This window comes from Schistocerca piceifrons, chromosome 7 (assembly GCF_021461385.2).
Source record: "Schistocerca piceifrons isolate TAMUIC-IGC-003096 chromosome 7, iqSchPice1.1, whole genome shotgun sequence".
Taxonomy (NCBI): Eukaryota; Metazoa; Arthropoda; class Insecta; order Orthoptera; family Acrididae; genus Schistocerca; species Schistocerca piceifrons.
Window position 1 is genome coordinate 351,268,305 of NC_060144.1, and position 16,447 is coordinate 351,284,751.

Genomic DNA, 16,447 nt, shown 5'->3' on the forward strand with positions numbered 1-16,447 from the left:
TTTTTAATCTTGCTTAGAGCAAGTGATTTGCATTGTATACAGATCTCTCTTCCTAGTACAAGATATTTTGACCCCAGATGTCAGCCACACATTTTCTCAGTTTCTATTTAAAAGTCCTTAACCTTTTCCAAAGGAAAACTGGTTTCATCGGGACCTTTGCCTTTGGTGAACAAGTGCTCTAGCAACTGAGCTACCCAAGCATGACTCACGACCCCTCCTCACTGCTCTACTTCTGCCAGTACCTTGTCTCCTATCTTCCAAAGTTCACAAAAGCTCTCCTGCAAAACCTGCAGAACAAGCACTCCTGGAAGCAAGAATATTGTGGAGACACGACTTTGCCACAGCCTCGGGCATGTTTCCAGAATGAGATTTTCACTCTACAGCAGAGTGTGCGCGATATGAAATTTCCTGACAGATTTAAACTGTGTAGGTCCTGAGTTCGAGTCTCAGTCCGCCACACAGTTTTAATCTGCTAGGAAGTTCCATATCTGCACACACTCTGCTGCAGAGTGGAAATCTCTTTATGGAAACATTAATTCTATTACTTTTCTAATAACTTAATTATTTTTCATATACAGTATTTGATTTATTTCAAAATTTGGTTATCTAGTTTTAATTATACTTAAAGTTGTTGGCATGAAAATCCTTAATTATACACTTTCAAACTAACTTCAATAAAGACTATTGACGAGTAATTCATTTTTTTATGTAAAAGCCTATCTTTTCTGTATGTACAGGGCGGTTATAATTAAACTTTCACTATCTGAGCCAGTCTAGAATAAAAACTATTTACCAAATGGGTACCAAACCATATGGGAATGATGTTCAGACTGTGCGCTGCAGGATTTGCATTGTTAACGGTGTTTGTGATATGACTTGTCATTAGTTACCAGTACTGGTATGGCAATACAGGGTTGAAACAAAAGCATAAGTGTGCATTACAGTTGCACACAGTTAACAAGACTTTACTCACAAAGCTGTTTTATCAAAACAACAGCAATAGTGCTGCTGCACTTTGTGAGTATCGATGCATTAAAGGGATATGGAGAGGTCCATTTTACAGCATCGAGGATGAAGAACATGATTCGGCAGTTCGAATTAACTGGTGATTTGGATATTGCTCCTGGGAGCGGTCTTCAGTCAACTGTGCCACAAATTGTTGATGAAGTTAATGTTGTGATGTCTGAGAATACTGGACGTGATGTGTGATCTTCAAATACAGCCTGAGCTGCGTCATGACAGCTGATTGTACCATGGTTCACCTCTCAAAAACTGCTGTGGACAATTGTGAAGTGGTATATCTAGTGCAGTTCCTGGCTGTCATGGGTACAGATGATTATCACACTGAGGAACATTTGTAACCCAGAATCTAAAGTTACCCTCTCATTTGAAAATTAAAATGTGTTCCTTTCAATGGTTGATTCATTACTTCTATCCTGCAGATCGTAACAAGTTTTTCCACAAAGTCTCATTTCCTATGATCACTTGTTTTTCATGGGGGCCATCTTATGTATGCAATTTTAATTACAATCACCCTGCATAGTCTTTGTTCTAATTAGCTGAAGGTTGTTGTATGAAGCTGACAGGAAGTTGCAGTTCTGAGTGTGTAATGTCTTATTCTGAAGTTCAGACATTTTCGAATGCTGAAACTGTGTTATGCCAAAAAGATTAGAATTAAATGTTCTGGAACTAGTTTTTTTTTTTTATGTACAGAGCAAAGAAAGACATCGAAATATATTAAACCAAGATAACAAGTTAAGTAAAAACTAGAAAATTTTTATAACAATCTCTTTTCTATGAAGAATTTTATCTGCACTCTGTACTTGTTCTCACTAAAAGAACACATTACCGCAAACATATGCAAGGTAATTTTCAAGTTTATTATAAAATTATATTTTGACAAAGTAGTACATATGAGTATTGAGATTTGAAACTGAATCAGTATTTAAAGTCCAGTGAAATTTTCCTTTCCTTTCGTAGGTAAACCTGACTGAAGGGGGTGCCTCCTTGCTGGCATTGGATTACCATTGTCAGATAAAATATTAATTGTTGGCTCACACATATTTCATTAAAGACAATTGGATACAGAAATAAATAATGAATCACTGTTGCACTATTTCCTCCTATTCTTGTTGGAAATGTTGCATTGGGAGTCTACCATAGTTAGACATCAGCAGCACTAGATGCTCTCTGTCACGATTATCTGAAATGAAATCTTCACATATGATCATCACTTACTAGTTATTTCTGTTAAGTGTTTTTAGTAACCTCCTCTAACAATTTATTTTTTTAAGCTTACAACACTTCGTGTTGAGAGCCTATAGACCATTGGAACTGTGTTCCTGCATGTTTTCAAGTCTAAGGAAGTACATCACTCAAAAAGCTGTTAAATTCAGTATCCACTGAGATCTATGGTCTGAGATTTTATTCCTAATTTTGAGTATATAACCACTATCCTTTCCTCATATTATGCCTACAGTAATTTGACACTAAATTCTATTCATCTAGGTGCATATGTTCAGTTTCTGAGACTTCTAGATAACGTTTTTTATGCATAATACATCTATATAAATGCCATTAGATTTTTCATTGTCGTGTACTGATATGAGAAGTTCATTTTTCTTACTGAACAAGCTTCTTATGTTTTGAGAGAAAAGTCAAAATGTATTATGATTGTTAAGCTTTATATTGCCCAAGCTACCATTTTTTGTTTCTTCATTTATTACTGTAACTGTGTCTTAAGTTACTTGGCAGCCCTAATTTTCATAAACAACTATAACACTACACAAATAAAATGGTGAATTGTTCCAGTTGCAGGTTGCCTACCTGACAGTCTAGAGGGTTAACAAATATTTGAATTTCAGTATAACAGTAATGGAAATTCCTGGATGAAGAAATACTTAAAATAAGGCAAAGGCAACCAGTCTCCTATAGTGGACTAACATGCAAGTGCAGAAATGCATAAACGAAAACAGGATTCATACTAGTTTTCAAGAACTAGTTATTTTTCTAGCAATAGTACATACATTCACATACACAACTACACAGACGCCCAAATGTACACTCCCTTGCTTTTCAATATTTCACGTATTGACAGAATCTGAAAATTTTAAGTGCTCTGTAATAATCAATTCAATAAGAGGTAAAATCTTACCTGGAAGGTTCAATGCAGTAAGGCAAGTACTGCAGTGAGAAATTCTGTTTATGGCTCAAGGCAGCATAACTCACAGTGCACAAATTACCTAGACTACATTCATCCAGTATTGAAGAATGAGAGCACTTAGCGACTTCAAACCAATTTTACATGTAATTATAAAATCTTTTCAAAAACATTTTCGTGCTGACATTCTCCACAAAATAAAGGAAGGAAAATAGTTTATTGCTCTCTGCATTTATGCTATTCATGCAGTATAATTTCAGTTTCAGGCAAGACATTATTTCTTTACTACTAACTCTACTGCCAACAATTTTTGCATACATTATCTGCTTACATCACTGAATGTATGTGCAAGATTAAATCACTGTATGACACACGCCTCAGGAGGTACAATGTCATAAACATAGAAAATACTATGAACAAACAGATGGGTTAGCTATGTGTTTCATGCTACTATCAACGATGACCAATATGTTTATGGAGGCTTTTGAAGAAGCCCTGGAGTCACTTGTCTATAAGCCCTTGTGCAAAATCTGATGCATGGGAGTCCAGCAACCAAACTGCAGCACTTACAGGCTGTGTTCCACATGAACAATTACAGCAACTGCTAGATATGTCATGCCTTAAGACTGAAGAAGTTGAGACCATTATGTGCTGGGGATGAAGAGAAACCTACTGTAATGGGGATTATCCCATACATCAGAAAATTATCAGCAAAAATTGGAAGAATACAGTGGAAACATAATGTCAAGGGCATCTTCAGCCCACCAGCCAAGATGAAAGAGTTGTTGGGATCAGTCAAGAAGACCTGTGACTCCAAAAACTGGGAGTCTACCTCATCCCTTGCCAGTGCAGGAAAATGTGTATACAACAGACTATCTGGATTTTATAGACTGTACAGCACAGATACACTGAGTATAAATGCCAAACAAACAACTAGTAACCATCAAAGTCCACTGTGGCAGAGCACTGCATTTCCCATGGCCATGCTATGAATTACTATGGCACCAAGTTGTTGCAACAGTCCAACACCTTCATGACAAAATTAGAAGATGCCATAGCGATCTGACAATATGACAAACTAATAAATAAAGACAGCAGCTTTTAATTATGCAAGGCCTGGGACCCATTCTTGAGCATTATCAAAGCACAGTAGCAACCTATGAGGGAATTCACTCTCTTGTTGGTGACTGAAGAGGATAAAGATGCAATGTCGTCATGTCAGAGAGACCTGTGTCTGGCATCAGTGTAGTGTCACTGTTGAGGATCAAGTCCCACTGTCACTCGTCTTCCACCACTGGACAAAGTCTATGTCTGTAGCTCGCTTACTAGAGGCTGTGGGAGGGGGAGAGGGGACAGGGGGAATATAAAGATGGTGCTCAGCAGAAGTCAGTCAGTCACCAGGAATGCCTGAAGAAGACAAGAAGTTGGGCTTGCTGAAATATTGCACCTTCTGGATGATGTCACCCAGCTGAATACCCAAGAAACATTCAGAATATTCCTACATCAGGAAAACCTACAATCACACAATTCCCATAATATGATGAGTGAGCCTTAGAAGGCTTTTTCTTGAAATATTTTTTCTCTCCACAGCAGATTGTACCAACTGAAACTTGGGAGCAGCAAATTTCCAGGATGGGGGAGAGGTAAGTGGATTATACACATCCTCCCCACCTTTCCTGCTTGTTTTGTTGACTGTTGCAAGTCGCTACGGCCCACAGTTAGCAGAAATTAACTAAACTAGAAAGTCTTCAGTCAATTAGTGTATCTGCCTCAGAATCACCTCACTGAACTTTGAGAGCTTACAATACCATAAGAAAACTGCTGCAAGAATTCTGTTGTTGAACTTGGATGACCCCAGTAGGCTACAGCTGTGTGAGCCTGTAACATAACAGGTGAAACTGTGCACGTAAAATGGAGTCATTCACAAATACAAAAAGCTATTACCCTTTTGTGTGGGTAATTTGTACCAATATTTCATTTTTTATTCATTTAATAACAGTTTTATGTATTAATACTTGTAAAAGGATTTGAATAACATAATGCAAAAGAGTAAGAAAGAATTAAGAGGTTGTTCTGATGAGCAACTGCTGTTCTGGTTTGTGTAATGTATTAAAATAAAATTAATTGTATAAAGAAAATATAATAGAATGGGATAGAATAAGTGTGTACAGAACTGTGTAATGTATTTGATTCAAGTATTTGTATATTGTGAAAAGTGTTTGTAAATGAATGATAATTTGACTAGAGCAGTGTGTCACATGACAAAACGCAGGGCAGAGATGCAAGGCAGAGATCGTGGTGTTTGGTGTGCTGGGAGCCGTGCAGGTAAGAAGGCCTAGCAGAGCCTGGGGCCACTCATGTTTTGATTCCAAGGCAGGATCAGGCCTATAGGACTGTTCAGAACTAGTATTTGGTTTATAAGTTTGTGAAATGTGAACAGAGTGGAATTATAGTGACTGTGATGAAGTGAACTGCAGTGCTAAAACTATTTACAGATTCGATTAGGCCATTGTGTGTAGGACCATCATTCATAGCTAAGCAAGTTTCTATGAATAAAGCAAAGTGTGCTAAACATACCCTAACATCCTTAATCCTCAACTTCATTGCTCAATTTGGAAATGAAGACCCATGCTACTTGACAGAGAGTAGGGGAACAATGCGGGAGACCTGCCCCGCCATACTAGGCAAGGTCCTAATGGAGGTGGTTTTACGTTGCCTTCCTCTGACCATAATGGGGATGAATGATGATGATGATGATGATGATGACACAACAACACCCAGTCATCTTGGCGCAGGTGAAAATCCCTGACTCTGCTGGGAATCAAACCTGGGACCCCATGCTCTGGAAGCAAGAACGCTACCGCGAGACCATGAGCTGCAGACATTGCTCAGTTTACTCTTACATATCTGTATTTCAGTGACTGACCTCAAAGGACATCCTAATAATTGTTTACGTAAGGGCATAAAGCAACAGTCTGCAACAAAACCTCCGTGCTGACAAGCCATGTAACAGGTTGTGAACTTGCTCTCTGCTGGATTGCAAGCAGCAATAATTACCGCTAACCCTTGGTAACATTGCAATTGGGTAGGCTCGTCCAGGATTAGACTGTTCCTTTCCACTTAATAAATATTTTGAAATCGAGTGTCCCAGGAAATGTATACGCCTGCGAACAGTTAGTGTGTACACAGTGCATAACAGTAACACTCGGGCAGTGCAGTCATTGTGCATATATGACTATTAATGTAACAGTAGGTGGCAGCATAAGAGTTCATGCGACAATATATTGTGCAACAATCTTTCACAAATTCGGGACACCGCTGGTCTGTGTGAATTTTGCAGGGCTGTCGTGCTCTCGCTGTCGCCAGTCCATGTGGCAGTTGTAGAGAGATGTCACTGGCCATACTGGTGCCGGTGAGTGTGTCTGTTCTCACTTGCTGTGCCGCAAGCGCACGCGCGCGCGCGCGCACACACACACACACACAAACACACACACACACACACACACACACACACACACACACACACACACAGATACGTGCTGTGACCGTATCCACCCTGTCGCCCAGCAGTCTCCATGCCATTGCCCAGCCGTCTCCTCACCATTGCCCAACCATCTCCATGCTATCACCCAGCTGTCTTCACACCATTGCCTGGTCCACACCATGCTTGCAATGTGACCAAGCTATGCCTTAGCCCGAGTCTCTATGCTGTGCCATCGCCCACTCCATGTGTTGCAAAAGAGGGCAGTAATAATTGACATTGTAGCAGCCGCAAGTTAAGTATAAGCATCAGCTGCATTCTATATCTAGTGTTGCTAGTCATCAGCCATGGCTGATAAGATGCAGAACCTTTCAAGCGAATACGGATCAGAGGATATTAGTAGAGATGGTAGCAGTCCTGGTATCCCAAAGGAGCACGGTTGGGTGCCAGGAAGTGAACTCACTCAATTACTGAATGCACTGAGTGACAAATTAGTTGAAAGTTTAGATTCAAAATTGGAAAATGTAAAATCTGACCTAGATGAAGCATAAAATCTGAGATTGGCAGCTTAAAAGGTGAACTTGGAGATAAAATAAGCACAGTAAATCAAAAGTCTGAGATGAGAATAGATTTTAAAAACTTGAAAATAAACTACAAACTCATGAAAAAACTGTGGAAATGGTCAGCAAACAAATAGAGAATGTAGAAGATGAACTGGGAAATAAAGAGGAGACTATAGAATCTGAATTTGGGGAATGAACTGAAGTACTGGAGAAGACATGCAGAACTTTGAACTCCAGACAAATGATTTCAATTTATATGTTTCTGAGCTATGAACATAGTGGAATTATGGTGACTGTGATGTCGTGAGCTGTTTATTGCTGGCCACTGCAGTGCTGAAACTACTTACAGATTCAATTGGACCATTGTGTGCAGGACAATCATTCACTACTAAGCAAGTTTCTATGAATAAAGCAACGATATAAATCTAACATGTGCTAAACACACATTAATATCCTTAATTCTCAATTTCATTGCTCAGTTTATTCTTACATATCTGTATTTCACTGACTATCTCATAGGCCACCCTAATAAACCCCTGTGCAGATGAGCCATTTAAAAGGTTGTGCACTCACCCTCTACTGAACTGCAAGCAGCAGTATTCACTGCTAACTACTGGTAATGTTGCAAACCAAATTCACTGTTTCATTGTATACCATGTTAGCGATAGATGTCTTTTTGGTAGCAGTCATTTCTTAAATATGCTACCTGGAAGAAATGACACTGTGATGTCAGCATGCTTTTCCTGCACTGGGATGAGGAAAAGGCTTTTTCTCAGAGGCAGAAGAAAGACATATGAATGGTAGGAGAACCTGCATACCTCTTCCAGGTAACATAATTCTTTAGTGCTCTCTCTCTCTCTCTCTCTCTCTCTCTCTCTCTCTCTCTCTCTCTCTCTCTTTCTCTTTTTCTTTCCCTCTCTCTCTCTCTCTCTCTCTCTGTCTGTTTTTGCGTCCCATCTCTGCCTGTGATATTGGCGATGGCATGTCTCACCTCAATTCCCCTTTGGTATGGCCATGACTTTAAAATAGACCCAGTGAAAATTGCAAGGATTGGACTGACAGTTTGCTGGTTACAGTGACACAGTCTTCATATTTGTTTGAAGAGCATTCCTGTAGATATGCCTGATGTTATCCTCAGTTGCATAGCTGAGCATCCAATTAAATACAAAAACACAGATTTTTCTGGTGACAATGTGATTAGAGGCTTCCCAAGTAAATATTTAATTCCAATTCTCCTTGACTATTCTGCTGGATTGAATGATTGGTTCTTAACAAATTTTTGGCAACCAGACTTGGTGTCAACTGACAAAATGCACACAGAACAAACATTCCAACCCAGCACAGCACAGCAAAGTTAAATTAATATCCAGTTACAATGTTTCACTCATACCATACAATTATTGTGGCAACAGGGACTATGAAATAGAAATTTTGTGTGTACAGGTGCTGAAGAGAATGGAAAAGTCATCCTATAATGAGATTAGGAGAGCCACTATTCTCAATAAAATGAGAAAGTAAAGTAATGAGTATATTACTGCTTACACATACCTACGGCAGGTGCTTGGTAGCCTATACAATCCTGTGTTGGGCGTCTTTCATATCGATATGTTTCACAACCAACAGCTTCAATATCCTGCCAGTGGCAACAGAAGTAATATGGAACCATGTCATGAAACCACTGAGAGAGAGTGGGGACCTGAAACAAATTTTTAAAAAATCAGTGTTATAGTCGTTGACAGCTTTCTGAACTTCACTTCTTATACAACAAATGTATTTCAGAATATAGTGCTATGGGTGTAGGCCTTGTAGCTTTATAGTACTGGGTGGTTATAATTAAACTTTCCCTATTTAACAAATGATAACAAGGAAACTAATAACCACACACGTACCAAACTTGGTAGCATTAATGTCCAGAGTATGGAGCGCATTATTTTCTTGTGTCACAGTGCCACCATATAGTTCCCACTATGGCCACCAGGTGCCATGATTCATCATTGTGATTCATAGTCTCACACACCTGACCAGTTCAAGTGCACTTGTTGATGTGTCAATTTGAGCTTGGACAAAAGGAGCAGGACATTATTGGCCAAGTTCTATTATCAAAACAACAGTAATGCTGCAACTGCACTTCTAGAATATCGTCAGCTGAAAGGATTATGGAAGGGTCCTCTTTCTCCAACTGCTGTGCGGAGCATAATGAAGAAGTTTGAATCAACTGGAGAACTGGGCATCGCTCCGGGAAGAAGCCAACAATCAGTTGCACCACAGGTTGTTGATAAAATCGCTGTTGCTATGACAGACAACACCGCATGCAATTCCCAATCAACAGGCAGTGCACTTGCTGTGTCACGACAGATGAACATCTCGTGGTCCACTGTCTGGAAGGTTCGTCAAACCATTCTCAAATGGTATCCAAACAAGATCCATATTGCACAGCAGCTTGCACGACAGGACACCCAACGACATGTTGACTTCGCTCTCTACTTTCTCACAAGGATTGAAGTTGACAAGGGCTGGCCCTGGACCACCCTATGGACAGATGAAGCTCATTTTTCTCTGATGGGTGAGGTGAACACACAGAATTGCTGAGTGTGGATATCTTCACCTCCAGTGACAGTGCATGAAGTTCCTCTGTATGGTGAACACGTCACCGTATGCTGTAGCTTCACGGCTACCTTCATCATTCTACATCTACATCTACATCTACATCTACATCTACATCTACATTGATACTCCGCAAGCCACCCAACGGTGTGTGGCGGAGGGCACTTTACGTGCCACTGTCATTACCTCCCTTTCCTGTTCCAGTCGCGTATGGTTCGCGGGAAGAACGACTGTCTGAAAGCCTCCGTGCGCGCTCTAATCTCTCTAATTTTACATTCGTGATCTCCTCGGGAAGTATAAGTAGGGGGAAGCAATATATTCGATACCTCATCCAGAAACGCACCCTCTCGAAACCTGGCGAGCAAGCTACACCGCGATGCAGAGCGCCTCTCTTGCAGAGTCTGCCACTTGAGTTTATTAAACATCTCCGTAACGCTATCACGGTTACCAAATAACCCAGTGACGAAACGCGCCGCTCTTCTTTGGATCTTCTCTATCTCCTCCGTCAACCCGACCTGGTACGGATCCCACACTGATGAGCAATACTCAAGTATAGGTCGAACGAGTGTTTTGTAAGCCACCTCCTTTGTTGATGGACTACATTTTCTAAGCACTCTCCCAATGAATCTCAACCTGGTACCCGCCTTACCAACAATTAGTTTTATATCATCATTCCACTTCAAATCGTTCCGTACGCATACTCCCAGATATTTTACAGAAGTAACTGCTACCAGTGTTTGTTCCGCTATCATATAATCATACAATAAAGGATCCTTCTTTCTATGTATTCGCAATACATTACATTTGTCTATGTTAAGGGTCAGTTGCCACTCCCTGCACCAAGTGCCTATCCGCTGCAGATCTACCTGTATTTCGCTACAATTTTCTAATGCAGCAACTTCTCTGTATACTACAGCATCATCCGCGACAAGCCGCATGGAAATTCCGACACTATCTACTAAGTCATTTATATATATTGTGAAAAGCAATGGTCCCATAACACTCCCCTGTGGCACGCCAGAGGTTACTTTAACGTCTGTAGACGTCTCTCCATTGATAACAACATGCTGTGTTCTGTTGGCTAAAAACTCTTCAATCCAGCCACACAGCTGGTCTGATATTCCGTAGGCTCTTACTTTGTTTATCAGGCGACAGTGCGGAACTGTATCGAACGCCTTCCGGAAGTCAAGAAAAATAGCATCTACCTGGGAGCCTGTATCTAATATTTTCTGGGTCTCATGAACAAATAAGGCGAGTTGGGTCTCACACGATCGCTGTTTCCGGAATCCATGTTGATTCCTACATAGTAGATTCTGGGTTTCCAGAAATGACATGATACGCGAGCAAAAAACATGTTCTAAAATTCTACAAGAGATCGACGTAAGAGATATAGGTCTATAGTTCTGCGCATCTGCTCGACGACCCTTCTTGAAGACTGGGACTATCTGTGCTCTTTTCCAATCATTTGGAACCCTCCGTTCCTCTAGAGACTTGCGGTACACGGCTGTTAGAAGGGGGGCAAGTTCTTTCGCGTACTCTGTGTAGAATCGAATTGGTATCCCGTCAGGTCCTGTGGACTTTCCTCTATTGAGTGATTCCAGTTGCTTTTCTATTCCTTAGACACTTATTTCGATGTCAGCCATTTTTTCGTTTGTGCGAGGATTTAGAGAAGGAACTGCAGTGCGGTCTTCCTCTGTGAAACAGCTTTGGAAAAAGGTGTTTAGTATTTCAGCTTTACGCGTGTCATCCTCTGTTTCAATGCCGTCATCATCCCGTAGTGTCTGGATATGCTGTTTCGAGCCACTTACTGATTTAACGTAAGACCAGAACTTCCTAGGATTTTCTGTCAAGTCGGTACATAGAATTTTACTTTCGAATTCAATGAACGCTTCACGCATAGCCCTCCTTACGCTAACTTTGACATCGTTTAGCTTCTGTTTGTCTGAGAGGTTTTGGCTGCGTTTAAACTTGGAGTGGAGCTCTCTTTGCTTTCGCAGTAGTTTCCTAACTTTGTTGTTGTACCACGGTGGGTTTTTCCCGTCCCTCACAGTTTTACTCGGCACGTACCTGTCTAAAACGCATATTACGATTGCCTTGAACTTTTTCCATAAACACTCAACATTGTCAGTGTCGGAACAGAAATTTTCGTTTTGATCTGTTAGGTAGTCTGAAATCTGCCTTCTATTACTCTTGCTAAACAGATAAACCTTCCTCCCTTTTTTTATATTCCTATTAACTTCCATATTCAGGGATGCTGCAACGGCCTTATGATCACTGATTCCCTGTTCTGTACATACAGATTCGAAAAGTTCGGGTCTGTTTGTTATCAGTAGGTCCAATATGTTATCTCCACGAGTCGGTTCTCTGTTTAATTGCTCGAGGTAATTTTCGGATAGTGCACTCAGTATAATGTCACTCGATGCTCTGTCCCTACCACCCGTCCTAAACATCTGAGTGTCCCAGTCTATATCTGGTAAATTGAAATCTCCACCTAAGACTATAACATGCTGAGAAAATTTATGTGAAATGTATTCCAAATTTTCTCTCAGTTGTTCTGCCACTAATGCTGCTGAGTCGGGAGGTCGGTAAAAGGAGCCAATTATTAACCTAGTTCGGTTGTTTAGTGTAACCTCCACCCATAATAATTCACAGGAACTATCCACTTCTACTTCACTACAGGATAAACTACTACTAGCAGCGATGAACACTCCACCACCGGTTGCATGCAATCTATCCTTTCTAAACACCGTCTGTACCTTTGTAAAAATTTCGGCAGAATTTATCTCTGGCTTAAGCCAGCTTTCTGTACCTATAACGATTTCAGCTTCGGTGCTTTCTATCAGCGCTTGAAGTTCCGGTACTTTACCAACGCAGCTTCGACAGTTGACAATTACAATACCGATTGCTGCTTGGTCCCCGCATGTCCTGACTTTGCCCCGCACCCGTTGAGGCTGTTGCCCTTTCTGTACTTGCCCAAGGCCATCTAACCTAAAAAACCGCCCAGCCCACGCCACACAACCCCTGCTACCCGTGTAGCCGCTTGTTGCGTGTAGTGGACTCCTGACCTATCCAGCGGAACCCGAAACCCCACCACCCTATGGCGCAAGTCGAGGAATCTGCAGCCCACACGGTCGCAGAACCGTCTCAGCCTCTGATTCAGACCCTCCACTCGGCTCTGTACCAAAGGTCCGCAGTCAGTCCTGTCGACGATGCTGCAGATGGTGAGCTCTGCTTTCATCCCGCTAGCGAGACTGGCAGTCTTCACCAAATCAGATAGCCGCCGGAAGCCAGAGAGGATTTCCTCCGATCCATAGCGACACACATCATTGGTGCCGACATGAGCGACCACCTGCAGATGGGTGCACCCTGTACCCTTCATGGCATCCGGAAGGACCCTTTCCACATCTGGAATGACTCCCCCCGGTATGCACACGGAGTGCACATTGGTTTTCTTCCCCTCTCTTGCTGCCATTTCCCTAAGGGGCCCCATTCTTTTTTGAACAGGTTGGCACTCAACCAGTGCAGCATGGCTGGCCAGCATTACTGTGATATTCTTCGCCAACATGTCATACCAGCCTTACAGGAGAGAGACACATTTAACTCAACAGTTTTCATACAAGATGGGGCCCCCACCATGCATTGCTCATGATGTTCACCTGCACCTCAGAAACACATTTGGAAATGATCAAATTCACAGCCAATTGTTTCTGAATGCTTGACCAGCATGATCACCTGACCACTCCCTGTGATTTCTGGAGGACCGGGTTTACCAGATGAACATTCACATAAGTGCTGACCTGAAGTGCAGCATATCAAGAGAGGTAGCCAGCATACCTATGGACATGCTTTGTTCTGCTGTGCAGAATGCATTCCTGCACTTTCAGACTCTCCTGAAAACTGATGGGTGCCATATTGGGCACCTTTTGTAGTGGTAATGGTACCAGTATGTAATGGTATAATGCACTGTAGCAGCAGATTAAAAGTATTTCAATTGAACTGACTCTGCATTATTTCTCTTCCCCATGTCCTTGGCATTAATTTTACCAAGTTTATTACTCATATGGTAATTAGTTTCCATGTTATATGTGTTAAATAAGGAAAGTTTAAGTATAACCACCTAGTACAGGGTGTTCAAAAAGTCTCTCCGCAGTGCCCTATGACTGTTAGCCGCGCTTGCCGTATGATTGATCGCCTGCCTAGGTCACTTCCCTTCAAGTGGATATTCTGTACCCATTCATAGGAGAACTTGTGTTAAGTGAAATACTGAACGGTTATTTTCAAAACATGGTGCAACCGCGCATACAGCTCGCATTTCAATGTCACTGCTTGCTGATGTTTTTGGTGATCGCATAATTTCACAGGGACTTTGGCCTCCATGATCGCCTGACCTAACACCACCTGACCTTTTCTTCTGGAGTGCAGCAAAAGCAGCTGTCTATAAGAACTGTCCAAAATCTAATGATGAATTGAAAACTGAAATAACCACTTTCACTGCTTCTGTCACAGAAGAAATGTTACAGCTTGTGTTTGGAAACATGATTAGACAAATTGAATTGTCTATTCATCAACAGGGGGGACACTTTCAACATTTAATATAAAAATTTGTAAGTAAAAATGATTATTCAACAAATTAATAACTTGTATTTCACTGAGTTTCATTTCGGTACATTCACTGCAGCATACGGCATGTGCAGCTAACAATCATACAGCACTGCAGAGAGACTTTTTGATCACCCCTTATATATATCAATTATAATTTTTTCCCAGGATGCAACAGAATCCACAGCAAAAACAAATTTTCTAAATGACAATAATGTGCTACACTATCTCTCATTATTTAGATTAAAATACACAATTATCTTTTTTGTTGCTCTACAGTTTTGGCTGTGTAGCCATTTTCATGCATATAGTATATCTGGTTACATTCAAAACTTATGTTGGTCGTATATTGTTAAAATCTAATGCCCAGATCTTAAAATAAACAAGATAGCACCATGTGTTTCTTGAATAGTTACCAAAGACTAATCTCTAAGTCAAGAGTTGTGTATTATCTGTCCTTTTTCTTTCTTTTTTTATCCATTTTTTCATACATTCCATATTTCAAATAGTTGCAAGTTGTGTGAAAAATGAATGATATCTCACAAAAACTGATGAAGCTATTTCCAAATACTGTACTGGAAATAGTACAATAAAAGGAAATAGCTATAAACAGATAAGCATTGAATGAACTTATCGATAGTGAGTAGAAACAATTTATTGGGTCTGTAATCATTTTGAACTGATAAACGAAGTGCTGAGCAGCAAACAGACTATATGTATGACTACTGGTGTGGAGGGGGATGCTAGTAATAGTGATAAAGAGACTGTCTATTTATTCATTCATGGTGTTCTGTAGGTCCCATCAAGAACAATAATCTTGAAGGATTTGAAATGATTGAGGATATACATTAACAGAAGACAAGGGAATCTATTTATTGCTGTTCATGATTATGCCATTTCAGTTTAATCAATTAAAAAGAAAGCTGATGCTTTGAAAAATGTTACTGACTCCTCAGAGTAACACTCTTCAAGATGGCGTCATGTGCAGAAGTGTGTATAAATAGTTCCATGGTAAACGGCTACATATCGAGTATAAATTGTATAAAGTGCAATAACTACATCACGAAAGGTATCAGGTTATGTGCAGTGTCACAAAAATGGATTCATGCAAAGTGTTTCGCGAGAACGGAAGAATGGGACGCGAAATGTGACTGTGGCATGGAATGCTGCGATCTACTAACGGTAGCTTTGTCGAGATATGATAACTGGATAGAAGAAAGTGTTACTGCATCACTTCAGCAAGACCTTGTGCTTGCAAATCGTTATGTAAATAAGTTAGAGGAACCGATAAAGCAACGGAATTATGACAGTTTAAAAAACGAGTGTAATGAAAACATAACGGCAATTTTCGTTTCAAACAAAACTTCTGCTAGTAGTAAACGAAATCTTTCTGATGGTATGAAATCGTCAGTAAATAGAGTGCAAAGAAAAATGAGTAATAAAGACACGACAGGACGAAATGTGAACTCAAAAAATAAGACAAGTGAAAGTGAATCTAGATCATCCGTGTGTTCTAACGAGAGAAATGTTTCTTCAAAGTGTACTATAAAAACGACGGAACGAGGGCACCTGGAGAACAACAAATATCAAGTCTGTGTATTAGGTGATGGTCATGCAAAGGGTGTGGCACAAATAATAAATGATTGGCAGTCCCAATTCAGAGTAACAGCCATTGTCAAACTTGGTGCTCCCTTAATGAAACAGTAAATAATTGTGAAAACTTAGTTAAGACTGGAACATGCTGTGTGCTAATAGGTGGAGCAAATGAGATATACAAAAATGAAAGCCAACTAGCGACAAGGGCACTTCAGACAACTCTAAAATAGCTGTCATATCTGAATTTAAAGGTTCTCGTTGTAAGTGTGCCACATAGACATGATCTAATCGAGGACTCATGTGTAAACAAAGAAATAAAGTCAACAAATAATAAATTCAGGAAGATCTGCTGTGCTTTTAAGTGTGCAACTTTTGTGGATGCAAACAGCTCAGTGAGAAATCGTTTCACGAGGCATGGACAGCACAGGAACTATTATGGAAAAA

General features: G+C 40.5%; 1 protein-coding gene across 1 annotated transcript in view; it reads right to left on the reverse strand.

Annotated features, from left to right (window-relative positions):
* Positions 1-16,447, reverse strand: part of LOC124805698 (protein mesh) — a 196,959-nt gene that overhangs the window by 73,842 nt on the left and 106,670 nt on the right. Inside the window, exon 12 of the mRNA XM_047266267.1 lies at positions 8,753-8,900. Coding sequence (XP_047122223.1) covers positions 8,753-8,900 — 148 coding nt within the window. The remainder of the gene's footprint in view (positions 1-8,752; positions 8,901-16,447) is intronic.